The 15,206-nt window shown below is 41.0% G+C and overlaps 1 protein-coding gene across 1 annotated transcript; it reads right to left on the bottom strand.

Moving 5' to 3' along the window:
• Positions 1-5,406: 5,406 nt before the first annotated feature.
• Positions 5,407-12,008, bottom strand: LOC138958517 (uncharacterized). The gene is made up of 4 exons (XM_070329704.1): positions 11,732-12,008; positions 10,051-10,340; positions 9,002-9,207; positions 5,407-6,415 (listed from the first exon to the last, which is right to left on the bottom strand). Exons 1-4 carry the CDS (start codon positions 11,988-11,990, stop codon positions 6,106-6,108), a joined length of 1,065 nt encoding a protein of 354 aa, XP_070185805.1. The 5' UTR covers positions 11,991-12,008; the 3' UTR covers positions 5,407-6,105.
• Between the last annotated feature and the right edge of the window lie 3,198 nt (positions 12,009-15,206).

Genomic DNA, 15,206 nt, shown 5'->3' with positions numbered 1-15,206 from the left:
AACTGTTTCCCCAAACGAACGTGCTCTGATTGTTCAATCATAATACAGCCTTGTTTTATCTATCCACACGTACAACTGTACTGCACACGGTTAAAAATAAAGTATTCCTAGACTTGATGGGGGGGGGGGGGGGGTGAAAGACGAAGGGAGAGGGGGGGAGGGGGGGGGGAGGGAGTTGGACAGCTCATAGAAAACAGAATGTTAAACAGGGACTGTACAAAAAAGAAGAACAAAAGTTTGCAACAGTAGGTACAATTCTTATGTTTTTTTAAATTTGTTCTTTCTTCCTTTCTTTCGTTCTTAATTCTTTCTTTCTTTCTTGTTGTCCTTCTTTCTTTCTTTCAAAACGTCCTTCAGTCATCCCCCCGACCCACCCCCCCCCCCCCTACAAACACACTTGGGTTGCCCCCCCCCCCCTACAAACACACTTGGTTTCCCCCCCCCCCCCCCCCCACATGCCTTCGAAGCATAGTACTCCCTATAGAAGTGCCATTTGATCGTTTTATACGATGGGCATAAAAACGGTAAAGGTCACTTGCTTGTAATGAGTTACGGTGTCTTTGTAGATGCAGAAAGAAAAGAAAATGTTATGCGCAACGCCGTCAGTGTATTTATGTGCATTTGCGTGTGTGTGTGTATGTGTGTGTGTGTTTGTGTGTGTGCGTGTGTGTTTGTGTGTGTGTGTGTCAGTGTGTGTGTGTGTGTATTAGTGTGTGTGTGTGTGTGTGTGTGTGTGTGTCTGGAGGTGTGTGTGTGTGCGTTGGTGTGTGTGTTAGTGTGTGTGTGTTAGTATGTGTGTATGTGTGTGTGTGTGTGTGTGTGTGTGTGCGTGCGTCAGTGTGTGGGTGTATATGTAAACGTTGTCATGTGCGTTCAATGTAGGCATGCGTGTTGCATGCATGCATGCATGCTTGCGTGGGCTAATGTGTGTACGTGTGCATGTGTGAGAGTGTTCACGCTTATGTGACTGACACATGCTTGCATAACCGACATCCTGTAACCGAGAGTTGTTTTTGTTCAAACAAGATCAGTTACGTCAGTCTCACACTTGTTTTGACGTGGGTTCGGCGGTGCAGCCAGCTCGCTCTCTGAGGTTGTCCTACATGACATTGAATCAGAAGTGGATTAAACAAGAAGTGCTTAACTACCATTGATATCAGTCGACACGCGGTGATACATATGCCCTCTGTCTCTGATCTTTTCTTGGGGGGTATCCCGTGCTAAAAATAGAATACGGAATTTGGGGAAATCTGTTCAAGAGTATACTGACGCACTATATTCGCTTTTCAGTACACGGCTCAAATGCTTTAAACTAAATCAAAATGAATAAAATACAAGAATAAAGAGTTCAGAAAAGATGGGGGAAAAGTTGTAACATTGAGAAAAAAAGTTTTTAAAACTTCTTGACATTTACGGGACTCGAACCCGAGACCGCCGGGACAGGGGGCTAGCGTTCTACCACTTGTAGTTCTCATTCACTTGTGGTTGAATGTATTTCTGTGCACTCTTTTTTTTAAGGGATTACACCAATGAACATGTTTTGGAGTTGTTGTGCTAGAAACGAGGTTTCAAATATATCGTGATTAACTTCGATGGTGTATGAAGTGTGTAGCAGAGTTTAATGTTTAAATGTGTATAGTGTTCATATGCATAGTATGTATGGATGCATAGAACGTCAGTGACAACCGCCAACCGCCCGAAGAATAATGCTTTCGGCCTCTAAGTTAACGTTCGTACACTTATGGCATAGAGCTATCACTTGAAGCAATTATGCAAACGAATACTAAACGATGAATGCGTCATTTATTTCACAAATTGCAAAATAATGGTCTTACATTGACAGAGGAAAGAAGATGTCCCTGGGCCAATCAGACTGTGGTCTTTTATTGTTTGTTAAAACTGTGTTGTCAGTGTCGGTTGTAAGGACCGGTTAGACTAGACTGACCCTATCTATAAACATGGATCAAAGATACCAGCTGACCTTTCAAAGACATGATAATACGGTGGCTGATAAGGGGCTCCGCTCACATATTGGGCAGAATATACCTGCGCAGTTTCAGCTGCACAGACGACGCACTGCCACTGCCTATTATTAAGCAGCCATTAGAATAATGGGGGGCTTACTGGATTTGCTCTGTCTGTTTGTTTGTTTGTTTGTTTGAGGCGGGCGGGCGGTCAGTCGGTCGGTGTTTGTCGGGTAAGACTTGTATCTGTGGGTCAATTAAGCTAAACTTTTGTGAAATTGTTAGGAATAGGCTTTGTTTTGTGTATGCAAAAAAACAAAAACATTCCTAACGGCAGTCAAACGGAAGATATTAGCTTTTAACGGACAAACCGAACCAGGGGACGAAACCCACTGACGTGTGCGGGAGTTCCCGCAGGTTACTTCCCTTTCCCCTTTTTAGTTCACTGATCTATTGTTTAGATCAGTGTTTTGGTTTGGCAGCTGCCATGCTTTTGTTCAATTTCATTTTACGTGCTCCGATATTTGGATGCTTCGTTGGGCAGTAACAGTGGAGTGTTTTATTGGTGTGTGTGGTTCTCGTTTGCCAAATAATGTTTTGGTCTTATGTTATCACTAGTTTTCTCTTAGCTTCTCCTCTCTGGCGGTGACTACTCTCTCTCTCTCTCTCTCTCTCTCTCTCTCTCTCTCTCTCTCTCTCTCTCTCTCTCTCTCTCTCTCTCTCTCTCTCTCTCTCTCTCTCTCTCTCTCTCTCTCTCTCCCTCTCTCTGAATATGGTTTGTAACCATTACTTGTTTCAGTCAACTCTTTATTGACCTAAAATCAGAGCGAACCTTTCAACGATAATTATTACGATTGTTGATTAGGCTTATGATTCAGGTTTGCTCTATTAAGCATTATTTGTTTCAGTAGACTTTTATTACACTGAAACGAGCGCGCTGCTAGAATTTCAAGACCGTGCCGTGAGGTTGTTCTCTGTCGTGTATTTGTTGCCTAAAAATGAGCGTGTTGCTTGATGCACTGGGTTTTTTTCAGTTACTAATACGTTTCCGTTGACTCTTTAGTGTATCTATAACTGCGTGTTGCTGGGTTATAATGAATATGAGTATGTTTTCCACACCCGTTATGTTTCAGTTGTCTCTTCATTGCATTAACTTGAAGTTGGGGGACAAAACAATGTTTTACGCACTAGCCTTTATTTTCTTTGGCAGAGATCATGTAACATTTGCTCACTAGAACATCAGAAACTGATTTTATGAAAATAGAAGAGGGGGGGAGGGGGGAGCTATTTTTAGCTTTAGTTATGGCCTATCAGAGCGCACTCGGTCCTTTGAAGCCGTACAGACTGCAATTGTTTGGAAAACAAACAAACTAATGGAGTAGCATTGTTAATCAAATAATTATCAGCAGTACTAAAGTTACATATTATCCGTCACAAAGTAGCCTTGTTACTGTTAGCGGTCTACGCTGCATTTCATTGGGGGGGGGGGGGGGGGGGGAGGGAACACAAAAACAATCAAGTGTCAGCAATATTGAGTTACGCATCCGAGTAACCTGAGAACGCCGTGTGGACTGCAATTGTTTGGAAATCAAACGAACATCAGAGCGATTATTACGTCCACTGCCTAGCTGTCTGCGTGCGTGACTGCGTAGGACAGACAGAGAAATTAACACACACACACACATACACACACACGCGGACACACGCCCGCACGCCCGCACACACACGCACGCACCAACGCACGCACACACACACGCTCGCACGGACGCACGGACGCACATACACACTCTCTCTCTCTCTCTCTCTCTCTCTCTCTCTCTCTCTCTCTCTCTCTCTCTCTCTCTCTCTCTCTCTCTCTCTCTCTGGTAAAAAAACAAAACCGCCATTATATTTTAACAAGTAAAAGAATTTTTTTTAAATTTAAAAAAAACATGTTTTCAACATTTGTTAACCTTGCATAGACTAATCCGATCTCCCCCCCTGATGAAAATAATCACTGGAGCGACGGAAAGACACTAATGGTATTCGACAGATAACAAGAGACAGCATTTTTTTCTAAAAAAAAGTATGTATTTCCTTTTTAATCAAACAAACAAAAAATCACCCTAAACCGCCGGAGGTTCGATGACAACAGCACAGACTAAATGGTTAAACATGGAGGGGGAATCGAGATGAGGGTAATGCTGTGTGTGTGTGTGTGTGTGTGTGTGTGTGTGTGTGTGTGTGTGTGTGTGTGTGTGTGTGTGTGTGTGTGTGTGTGTGTGTACCCCCGTTTCCACAGGTTTGGTTGCCTAAATCACCATAAGGCAACCATCCACACGTGGATGGCAACCTAAACTCTGGATGGCAACCTAATTGTGTGGATGGTCGCTTCATTTAACACCGTTAAATTGACTTTTTTGACGGAAAGAATGTCATAACAATGTTCAAAATGACATTCTTTCCGTCCTCTATAGGCGACGAAATAGGTCAAATTTTGTGCATTTTTTAGTGCAAAATTATTCGATGCCGGAGCGAGTACTGCACCCAGTGCTGTTGTAGTGCAAGTGCACTAGAAAGGCACTCCACCCAGTGCCGCCTCTTAGGTAACCATCCACACTTTAGGTATGTGTGTGTGTGTGTGTGTGTATAAAGTGATTCCGAGAAAACAACCGGACCGATCTTCATAAAACTTCACATGAGAGTTCCTGAGTTTTATATCCCCAGACGGGTTTTTCATTTTTTTGATAAATGTCTTTGATGGCGTCATATCCGGCTCTTTGTAAAAGTTGAGGCAGCACTGTCACGCTCTCATTTTTCAACCGAATCGGTTGAAAGTTTGGTCAAGTAATCTTTGACAAAGCCCGGACTTTGGTATTGCATTTTAGCTTGGAGACTTAAATATCAATTAATGAGTTTGCTGATTAAAGTTGTCATTAAAATCGATTTTTCGTAAACAGGTTTAAGCTTGATTGCATTGTATTCCTTGTCTTCTCCTAAATTCAAAAATATATAGATATGTCATGTTTACTCTAAAAATGTGATCTGAATGAAAGAAAATAGCTTCAGTAAGTACTAAGGACGCTTGCTTCGTGGCGGCGAGCGTGACCCGTCTCGGTCTTCAGTATGTTTAGCCGAGACTATCTAAATGTAGTCTCGGCGATGATTGGTTTGTGGTGTTTACTTGACTAAATGTTTTCATATCGCTTCACGCGACTTGTTTTTAATTGAAAATGCCCTACAAAAAAGGTCGCGCCTTGTGGGCGTTGTAAAGATAAGCATTGTTTTCTTGGCTGGTCGATGAATGGGTTATTAGGTTGTTCCCAAGGTTGGTTGGTGGGATGGTTGGTTGGTTGGTTGTTGGTGGTTTGTTTGGTTGGTTGGTTGGTTGGTTGGTTGTGGTTTGTTTGGTTGGTTGGATGGTTGATTGGTTGTGGTTTGTTTGGTTGGTGGGATGGTTGGTTGGTTGGTTGTTGGTGGTTTGTTTGGTTGGTTGGTTGGTTGGTTGGTTGTGGTTTGTTTGGTTGGTTGGATGGTTGATTGGTTGGTTGTTTGTTGGTGGTTTGTTTGTTTGGTTGGTTGCTTGGTTGGTGTTAAGCTCACATGATCAAACAATTCATGTACGAACATCCTACTTTCAAATCAAACAAAACTTTTGTAATGACAATGATTGTACTTATAGCAGCTGGGTCAACAAAACTAGCGGTTCAACCATCCGTGGTTGGACTCATATACTTCTAGTTCACCTTTCAAGCAGCATATAAATGACAAAAGTCTTTGCTGTAATTCTATTGCAAGCTATTGGAAATTCACCAACGTGATTTGTAATCATCAAGAATCATTACTAACATAATTCGAAAGATCAATGTAACAATTGTAATTCTAACATTTATACTAATAATAATACATAGAATTTCTAGAGCGCATGTATCCAGGGTTAACCCCTGCTCAGAGCGCTGCACAATAATTTTGGAAAAAACACATACACAATGCAGGTTTCTATGATGGCAGACTAGCGCCAGAAGTCTTCATTGTAATTATCTAAATAATTCGGTAATTCACTAGAGTACTCTATCTTTCTGGGCGACAGAAATTTAACAAGTCACAATGACCTGTGTAACTAACACATTTGGCTCTACTAGTGTGCCGACACTGATTCTGCTCACAGAGCGCAGTCATCACCAGACAACAGGTTCACATAGGAAACCTCCGCCTGTCTTGACGTCATCAAATACCTCACACCCGTGAGATTCACATAGTCATTATCCTTTCTCCAACCGGTGGGAATGGAATAGTCTTTTCGCTCGTACCCAATGAGTGTGATGTGAAGATTAATATCGTTGAGTGTGAAACTCAGCGCGAAGGGCTCGTTCAAATTCACTGGCAATGAACTGAGTTTGTATCCACCGATACCTGAGCTCCACCCGGTCGCCGCACTGAGCTTGTCCCATCGTACCCCTGTCGTGCCTACACTGAATGACAGACAGTCAAAGGTGCTGAACATTAGATGGAGTATTGTAATCGCAACTTACGTTGCATTCTCGTCATCATGGATATCGTAGACTAACAGTGAGAAGAAGAAGAAGAAGAAGAAGAAGAAGAAGAAGAAGAAGAAGAAGAACAAGAACAAGAACAAGAACAAGAACAACAAGAACAAGAACAAGAACAAGAAGAACAAGAAGAAGAAGAAGAAGAAGAAGAAGAAGAAGAAGAAGAAGAAGAAGAACAACAACAACAACAACAACAAGAACAACAACAACAACAACAATCAAGAACGAGAGCAAGAACAAGAAAGACAATAACAAAAACGCAACAACAACAAAAACACCACACCCACCACCACCAGTAACAACAACAACAACAACGTTTAAAAAATATTCACGTCAAAGATTAGGATTACAAGTCTACTTTCAAGGTCATGTGTTGTTAAATTGATACACTGTTTAACAAGAAAACAATCTCTCCTCGCCCCAAGAGCTATGCAGTTCAGGTTGGGGTTGTTATTATGTGACCACACACCAGGAATACCTTAAAATAAACGTTTGAGTGCTGAGTTACTCAAATTGAAAACGGCCGTGTTTTGAGTGGGAATCCCAGACTGTAATTCTCACTGTGACTCTTTTTTGCGCCAGTCATAATTTTTTGTCTTACCTTTCGACCCTGCGTACGTATTTCATGTGCTATTCCTAGAGATACAGATCTGAAATTGAGCCGAGAGCTACAAGGTTCGTTTTAGGAGTTGAATAGATGACGCACACGAGGAAGGTCTCAGAATTAGTGTTCTCTTTTACAAATCTGAATGCTGTGTTTGGTAGTCATTTCAGACCGTGATATTCTCCAACGGACAGTGTGTTTGTTTCTGTTATGCAAAGAGTTTTAGCCCTGTAAGGCACGGAATTAGCATGCGTAAGCAAGACTATCTTACTTCCTCAATCCTCGGTCTTAATCTGCTTTGACGAATGGGTATAGATCTATGAGGACTAAATAAGATATGGTGACGGATGGAAGTCCGCACTCCTGAAACAGGAGTACTGGGCGAAGCAAACCGCTCGCTTATTAAAATTCATTTAATTACCTGGCATATAGTTTCGGAGCAGTTTTGAGCAAATCATTGCAGGTGTTCTAAATTTCAGTAAAGCGAATGTCCCTTGAACTCTATAATGACCAAATCGTCAGAAAACATGTCAAACAAGAAATTCCTCCGATAGGAACTACACCCCCGTCAAAGGGAAATAACCTTCTCAGTTGGTGGCAGTGAGAATGGTTATTTCCCTTTGACCAACGGGGGTGTCCGTCTATACCTGGCCTTGTATAATTTTAATCCACCAATAACTCCCTAACCGTGTGTTTGACTGGTCCCAATTTTTGTAAGGACCGTCTCAGGAATGTATAGAACCTGTTCACCAAGTTTGGTGACGATCGGTCCGTGCTGTATTGCTGTGTGTGAGTGTGCTGTGCAGAACACAGAAGGTCTGCACAGCACACTCACACACAGCAATACAGCACACCGTCTTGTACCTCCTTCTGCCCTGCCGAAGTCGGGGTATCCTTTTTAATCCATCGAACAATTAATATCCACTGCCATGTGTGTCTCCTGCCTCCGAACACACACGCTACAGAGCTCGACTCGATGTGCGCAGTTTCGTATAAAAATTATTTTCCAAATTTCCCCACTGTGTTTTATAAAATAATCATAATTATTATGAAAGCACATACATTCTTATCTTAGTTGTTATGTATTCATTGTTAGAAAACATCGGCATTATTCATGTTTTACTTTAAACGCAATCATTGTTATTTATAGATCACAGGCACTTGATGTAAGTAGGTCACACACGTGTAAATGTTGTGCCCAGTCCTTGTTTTTGTTTCTGTTATTATTTTAGTTAGCAGGTCTAGTTGAGCACGTATTAAGTATCATTTACCCACTACTAGTCATTGTGCATTTTAGTTAATGGACTGATGATGTCATTTGTATGGAGTCGACGCACGTGCGAGGATATGTATGTGTGGGAGGGGGGGGGGGGGGCGCGGGAGATGGAAGCTTGCTGTATGTTATGTAATGTATATATTGTGTGTGATACGTGGAAATGTGATACTATTTATTTGCATGTATGATACAGGTACAAATGTGATAATTGTAGGCTTATACTAGTGATTACTGTGTGTGATACATGAAATGTGATATGAATGCTGTTTTTATATGTTATACTCTTACTTTCTCCCAAGCGCAAGACAAATTCTTCTATGAAAATTGAAGCCAATAAAATTTGAGTTGAGTTGAGTTGAGTTCATTCTTGAGATCTACTTGCGAACACAAACACATCGAGTGAAACCTATACACACCCCTATACCGGGGGTGTAAAAATAGCGCCTCGGGTGAACTATCTTTAATACAATGTTTTAGTGAGAGGAATAACCATACTCGATTGTCCAGCGTTTAACAAAGACAGGTCCGACTTACCTCTAAATGCGTGCGTATGTGTGCTAGCATGTGTGCACATGCCTGTAAGCGTTCAATGCATACATGCGTTTCTGTGTTTTTGCTGGAAACTTACTTCATAGCTAAATGAAAGACTATGTTCTCAGGGTCGTCAGCGGCGATCAAAAGGTTCAAGTAGAGGATGCCCTGGTAGGTAGCCTTGAAACACAGCCCCCAGCCTACGGTCAAGTTCCAAGGGATGAGTCCAGTGAAGGGACTGGACGTGTTGAAGAACTCTGCCTGCAGACACTCACCCCTCGGACTCGTCCACCTCGAGTTCACCTGTAGAGGAACAAACCAACTGCCTAGCATATCAACATGTCCGATGTAATAGTTTTACCCGATTTAATTTGTACGTGTTTGAGTAGTTAATTGATTAATTATTTAGTTAAGTTTCATCACATCCGATGTCTTGTGTGCTGCTAGCTGACACGTTGAAACAAATGAGCCTTTTAAGTCTACTTCCCCTTTGGATATATCAACAAACACTAAGTTTAGCCGCAATCTGTATCGTATATTTTCAAAATATCTACGTCCTATGGTGTAAACATTCAAAACCAAACATGCGCGCACAGGTATTCATGGTTGTGTAGAGCAACTGTTGCGATGATGAACTCCAACCCTCAAGTGGTATGTTATTTACTTATTAAGTAAAACAATCACTTCGCGCATTGTCCGCCCCGAGATCGGGAGGTCGTGGGTTCGAACCCCGGCCGGGTCATACCTAAGACTTTAAAATTGGCAATCTAGTGGCTGCTCCGCCTGGCGTCTGGCATTATGGGGTTAGTGTTAGGACTGGTTGGTCCGGTGTCAGAATAATGTGACTGGGTGAGACATGAAGCATGTGCTGCGACTTCTGTCTTGTGTGTGGCGCACGTTATATGTCAAAGAAGCACCGCCCTGATATGGCCCTTCGTGGTCGGCTGGGCGTGAAGCAAACAAACAAACAAACTTCGCGCATTGAGGCGTAAAATGTGTTTCGTCAAGTTCATAGCATCAACTATATAGTTTCAAATGAAAACACACCAACATTGAGCAGACTAGTCCAGAAAGAAAGACCTACAAAAGCATTTGAAAACGGCGACTGTTGTACTGAAGCATGTAGGTCACCGTCCCAGTATTTACCTGGCACTGTACGCCCATTGAAGCGTTCCTTGGACTGACCACAAAGTGTTCCTCGCACACCAGAGTGTTCCTCTCATCTTGTTCCATGTCGCTGTACACCACACGTCTCGCAGGAACGGGAGGGATGGGACACATGGCTGGACGGGGGACACACTGGTGCCGTCCACCAAGACCTGGGACACAGAACTCCTTCTGGCCACAAGGTCTCCCGCTGCACCCGTGTCCAGGGTTCAAACCTGTGGCGGGTTTCTCTGTGTAGTCCTGGTGGGCTGCGTGTGTGTTTGTGCCTCCTGGGGGAGAGTATTTACAATGATGTACCTTTTTTCTCTATTCAAACCTTCGCGTTTTTTTAGGGCAAACCTCCCTTCAAACCCTTAAATGTATACAACGATTCTCAAAGCAAATCCCAGACTCTAGTTGTCTCAGACAGTAGCCTAGAGAGTGAGGATAACTGAGGCATGTTGGAATTCATTGCTAAAAGAAATCATTGGCAAGTTAATTTTGGCGTTGATAGTTGCTCATTGGACTAGTATTGAACACTTCCCTTTAGTTTACATGTATTTAGCCACAATATATCCAGAAGCGTTTCCGTATACTTTTTTTTCAATATTTTTTTTTACACCTATATCATATACACTACTGATAAAAATATAATTCAATCAACTTTTCTATATCGCAATTCCTTCTCAAACATACAAAGAATGTCCAGGGGCGATCCATACCTATACAAAACAACACACATTTTGGCTATAATAATCAAATAATTTACACAACTAATCGTAATTAAACCTTGGAACTTTTCAAATGTTCATTACCCCCCAAAACAACTTCCTTCACAGTAATCTTATTATTCATATTATATTTACAATTCACTTTTTCTTCAATACATTTCCAAATGGACAATATTTAAAGGCAAAAAAAATTCAATAAAATCAATTTCGTTCCTACAATAGGTACAACATTTACTCGTGGAAATACCTATTTTAAACAATAAGATGTTTATAGGATAAATATTGTGCAATATTTTCCATTGTTAAATCGCATTCTTGTTTCAGTGGTTAATTTACTTACCAATAACCACTGCTCTTTTCCGGCATAAAATCAAATTTATGTTCCCAAATTTCAACTATTACCGGTTCCACATGTTTTCCCTCTGTAATAAATCTGACAGGGCGTATTCCTATTGTTTAAACCGTCAACCCAATAAACATATCCATTTGCGGATCTAAGGAAAGACTGACTGATAGTTCTGATCGTGTGATCATTTCATTTACGGCATTTCAATTTGCAAAACATTCCCATATTCATCTCTGCATTCAATGATAGCGGATAAAAATATTGTTGAAAATACCAATAGGTTTACTATTTGCAAAAGAATTTTAGTTAAACCTATTTCCGAGTTGGGTGAATATGTGGTTAAAACAAATAATTGCGCATAGCCGGACAAAGCAGGTGAAATAAACAAACGAGAATAGATGGAAAGCAAGTTTAGCTTTTTTTCAAGAACAAAAACAATAACAATCACAGTTCACCATCATCATCATCATCATCATCATCATCATCACCATCACCATCACCATCATCTCCATCATCATCATCATCATCATCATCGTCGTCGTCGTTGTCGTCGTCGTCGTTATCGTCGTCGTCGTCGTTGTTATCGTCGTTGCGCTTACCCTACCTTCTACGTGACTGGAATGAAGGACACAGTTGTCATCTCTGCGGTCACAGGGAGAACAGAACGAGTAGCTCGTGCACGAATCTTGATACCAGCACAGTCTTCTGCACTGTTCTTCGTTCTGCAGTGAGAAGGAACCTATCACGTCAATCCTCTCAGTCACATTAGCGTAACTGGAAGGGTTCTCCGCCACGACAGTCATGACATAGGACATGCAAAACTGAAGGACTAGTTTCGAAAGATACGGTGGAAAACCTTCCATTTTGTACGTTATCTACACTGTTCCCAGACTCTGAAGGAGTGGCGCAGTACGAGGCAGCGTTAGTTTACCACAGAAGTAAGTACCATGACGCGCAGTCAACATGTTGTTGTCAGCAGCAACTTGAGGCACGTGACAAATGTGCTTCACGCGCTCAGTCTGCATACCTTAGTTTGTACAAAATTAATGTGTGTCTCTCAGTCCGAGGTCCCGGTACGCGGCCTGGTTTTCCCATCCTATTCTTTAACCTGAGCAGAGTCAAGTTGTGCGAAGATGGTTGCATGTACTATACCGCTACCTCTATCGAACTTTTGTGAATTCAGCACACAAAGAGAGTTGCGGCTTTTTTCGTTTCCCAACTAGTCGAATATTTTGAACACAGGCCAGGGTTTATAGGCACTCTAATTTCGTCGACGTTGATTTATGTTTGGTATATCTTATAACGGAAAAGGTAAAGCATTATTAGAGTCTCACTGTTATAATTATACTTGACAAGCAAAACGAAAATGTAATGTAGAATTGAGAAATAATGCATTAAGCAATTGTTCCAGCTAATGAAAGGTACTAACCGATCCGTCGCGATATAACCTTCATGGTTGAAAACGACGTTAACACACCGGTGACACTGTGACGGTTCCCCTACGTCACAAAAGTGTGGGGGGACCGAACACAGCCAATTTCACTGACTACTTTTGTTGTTTTTATTATTACGGCTGTTTGGATGGCCCTACAATCTTGAAACTTGGGCTGTCTGCTACAGACATGTTGAACTTTTTGCTGGACCAACGACAGTTCCAAGCAGGCATTTTTTGGTAGGATATTTCTTGCCGATGCTACGAATTATGCAGTTTTGCAGTAAAGTGGAAGGCATTCTACCTAATAACGGCTAAAATATCAAAAACCTTCAATCCAACAGCACCTAGGCATGTAGTGTAAACACTCACAGATCTAACAAGACCATTCTCAGAGAGCAACATTGCGTAATACTACCATAAATGGATGTTTTGGGTGACAGTACCTCGATCTTGTCCGCGAATTTTGGCGTGTGGGAACCGAGTGGGAACCGAACACAAAGGGTCAGGGCACCGAACACAAAGCGTAGGGGAACCGTCACAGTGTCACCGGTGTGGTTAAACACCAAATGAATAGAAAGAAAAGACTAACCGATCCCAAACTTCGTGAACAAAATAGCTGTCTGTATGCGTGAGGTTTGGTTAATGCCCTGAAAGCGGTTATATTTTATTCATGTCAGCGCAATACAAGAATCGTTTCACAAACAAACCATTGCATTATGAACGAAAGAAAGCTGCAACGCTTTAATTAACCCATTTAATACATTTGAGCTGTTCTTGTCTCTTTCAATCATCAACCATACAAACAAGTTAGGTTGAAGAATTGTCTTTTGCTTTTTGGTATGTTTGTTTTGTTGTTGTTTGTTTGTTTGTTTGTTTGTTTGTTTGTTTAGTTTGTTTCTAATGTTGTGACGTGCGTCTGTTTGAAGGTGTGGGGATTTTATATCAAACCGAGTGTCTACCAGACGGGAAAGTGAAAAAAAAGAAAAAGAAAAACAAGTCGCGTAAGGCGAAAATACAACATTTAGTCAAGCTCAGTCGAACTCACAGAATGAAACTGAACGCATTGCATTTTTTCCACAAGACCGTACACTCGTAGCATCGTCTGTCCACCGCTCACGGCAAAGGCAGTGAAATTAACAATCCAGAAAAGCGCGGTAGCGGTTGCGCTGAGGAGGATAACACGCTTCTTCTATATCTCTATTCTTTTTAACTCTCTGAACGTGTTTTTAATCCAAACATATCATATATATGTTTTTGGAATCAGGAACCGACAAGGAATAAGATGTCATTGTTTTTAAATCGATTTATGAAATTTAATTTTAATCATAAGTTTTATATTCGTAATTTTCAGAGCTTGTTTTTATTCCAAATATAACATATTTATATGTTTTTGGAATCAGGAAATGATTGAAGATTTTTAATGACCAAAGTCATTAATTTATTTTTAAGCCTCCAAGCTGAAATGCAATACCAAAGTCCGGCCTTCGTCGAAGATTGCTTGGCCACAATTTCAATCAATTTGATTGAAAAATGAGGGTGTGACAGTGCCGCCTCAACTTTTACAAACAGCCGGATATGACGTCATCAAAAGTATTTATCGAAAAAAAAGAAAAAAACGTCTAAATTTGAGATCAGTGTTCGCGAGACGAAAATGATTGCAGATTGGCCGACTTCGACAGTGATCTCCGTTTTGTTCATAGTTATGATAAAGACATCGTTCTAAGGTCAAAACAAGTCGAAATTTTGGGACTGCTGCCGGAAGGAGACCGTAATATGGTTTCATCACTGTCAACTGGTTACAGAAAAAATCGTCTGCTCCAGTGAGCGCCGAAACCAAACGGTTGATTATCACGTGACACTTTTGCCATATTTAGAGTTGTTTGCACAGTAAATACAGCCGCAAAAAATAGCTCGCTTGAAACTGTCTTACATATCAATTCCTTTGTAATTTAAAAATTACAAAACACCATGAAAAATCATTATCGACGATCGCGAATCTGCTTATATCAATAATACATTACAACAAGTCGCGTAAGGCGAAAATACAATATTTAGTCAAGTAGCTGTCGAACTCACAGAATGAAACTGAACGCAACGCAACGCAGCAAGACCGTATACTCGTAGCATCGTCACTCCACCGCCCGTGGCAAAGGCAGTGCCCGTGGAATTGACAAGAAGAGCGGGGTATTCGTTGCGCTAAGAAGGATAGCACGCTTTTCTGTACCTCTCTTCGTTTTAACTTTCTGAGCGTGTTTTTAATCCAAACATATCATATCTATATATTTTTGGAATCAGGAACCGACAAGAAATAAGATGAAAGTGTTTTTGAATTGATTTCGAAAAAAAAATTTGATAATAATTTTTATATATTTAATTTTTAGAGCTTGTTTTTAATCCGAATATAACATATTTATATGTTTTTGAAATCAGCAAATGATGGAGAATAAGATAAACGTAAATTTGGATCGTTTTATAAATTTTTATTTTTTTTTTACAATTTTCAGATTTTTAATGACCAAAGTCATTAATTAATTTTTAAGCCACCAAGCTGAAATGCAATACCGAACCCCGGGCTTCGTCGAAGATTACTTGACGAAAATTTCAACCAATTTGGTTGAAAAATGAGGGCGTGACAGTGCCGCCT

Source organism: Littorina saxatilis, linkage group LG1 (genome assembly GCF_037325665.1).
Source record: "Littorina saxatilis isolate snail1 linkage group LG1, US_GU_Lsax_2.0, whole genome shotgun sequence".
Classification (NCBI taxonomy): domain Eukaryota; kingdom Metazoa; phylum Mollusca; class Gastropoda; order Littorinimorpha; family Littorinidae; genus Littorina; species Littorina saxatilis.
The sequence above is the reverse complement of the archived record's forward strand: the minus strand, read 5'-3'. Positions and strand labels throughout refer to the sequence as shown.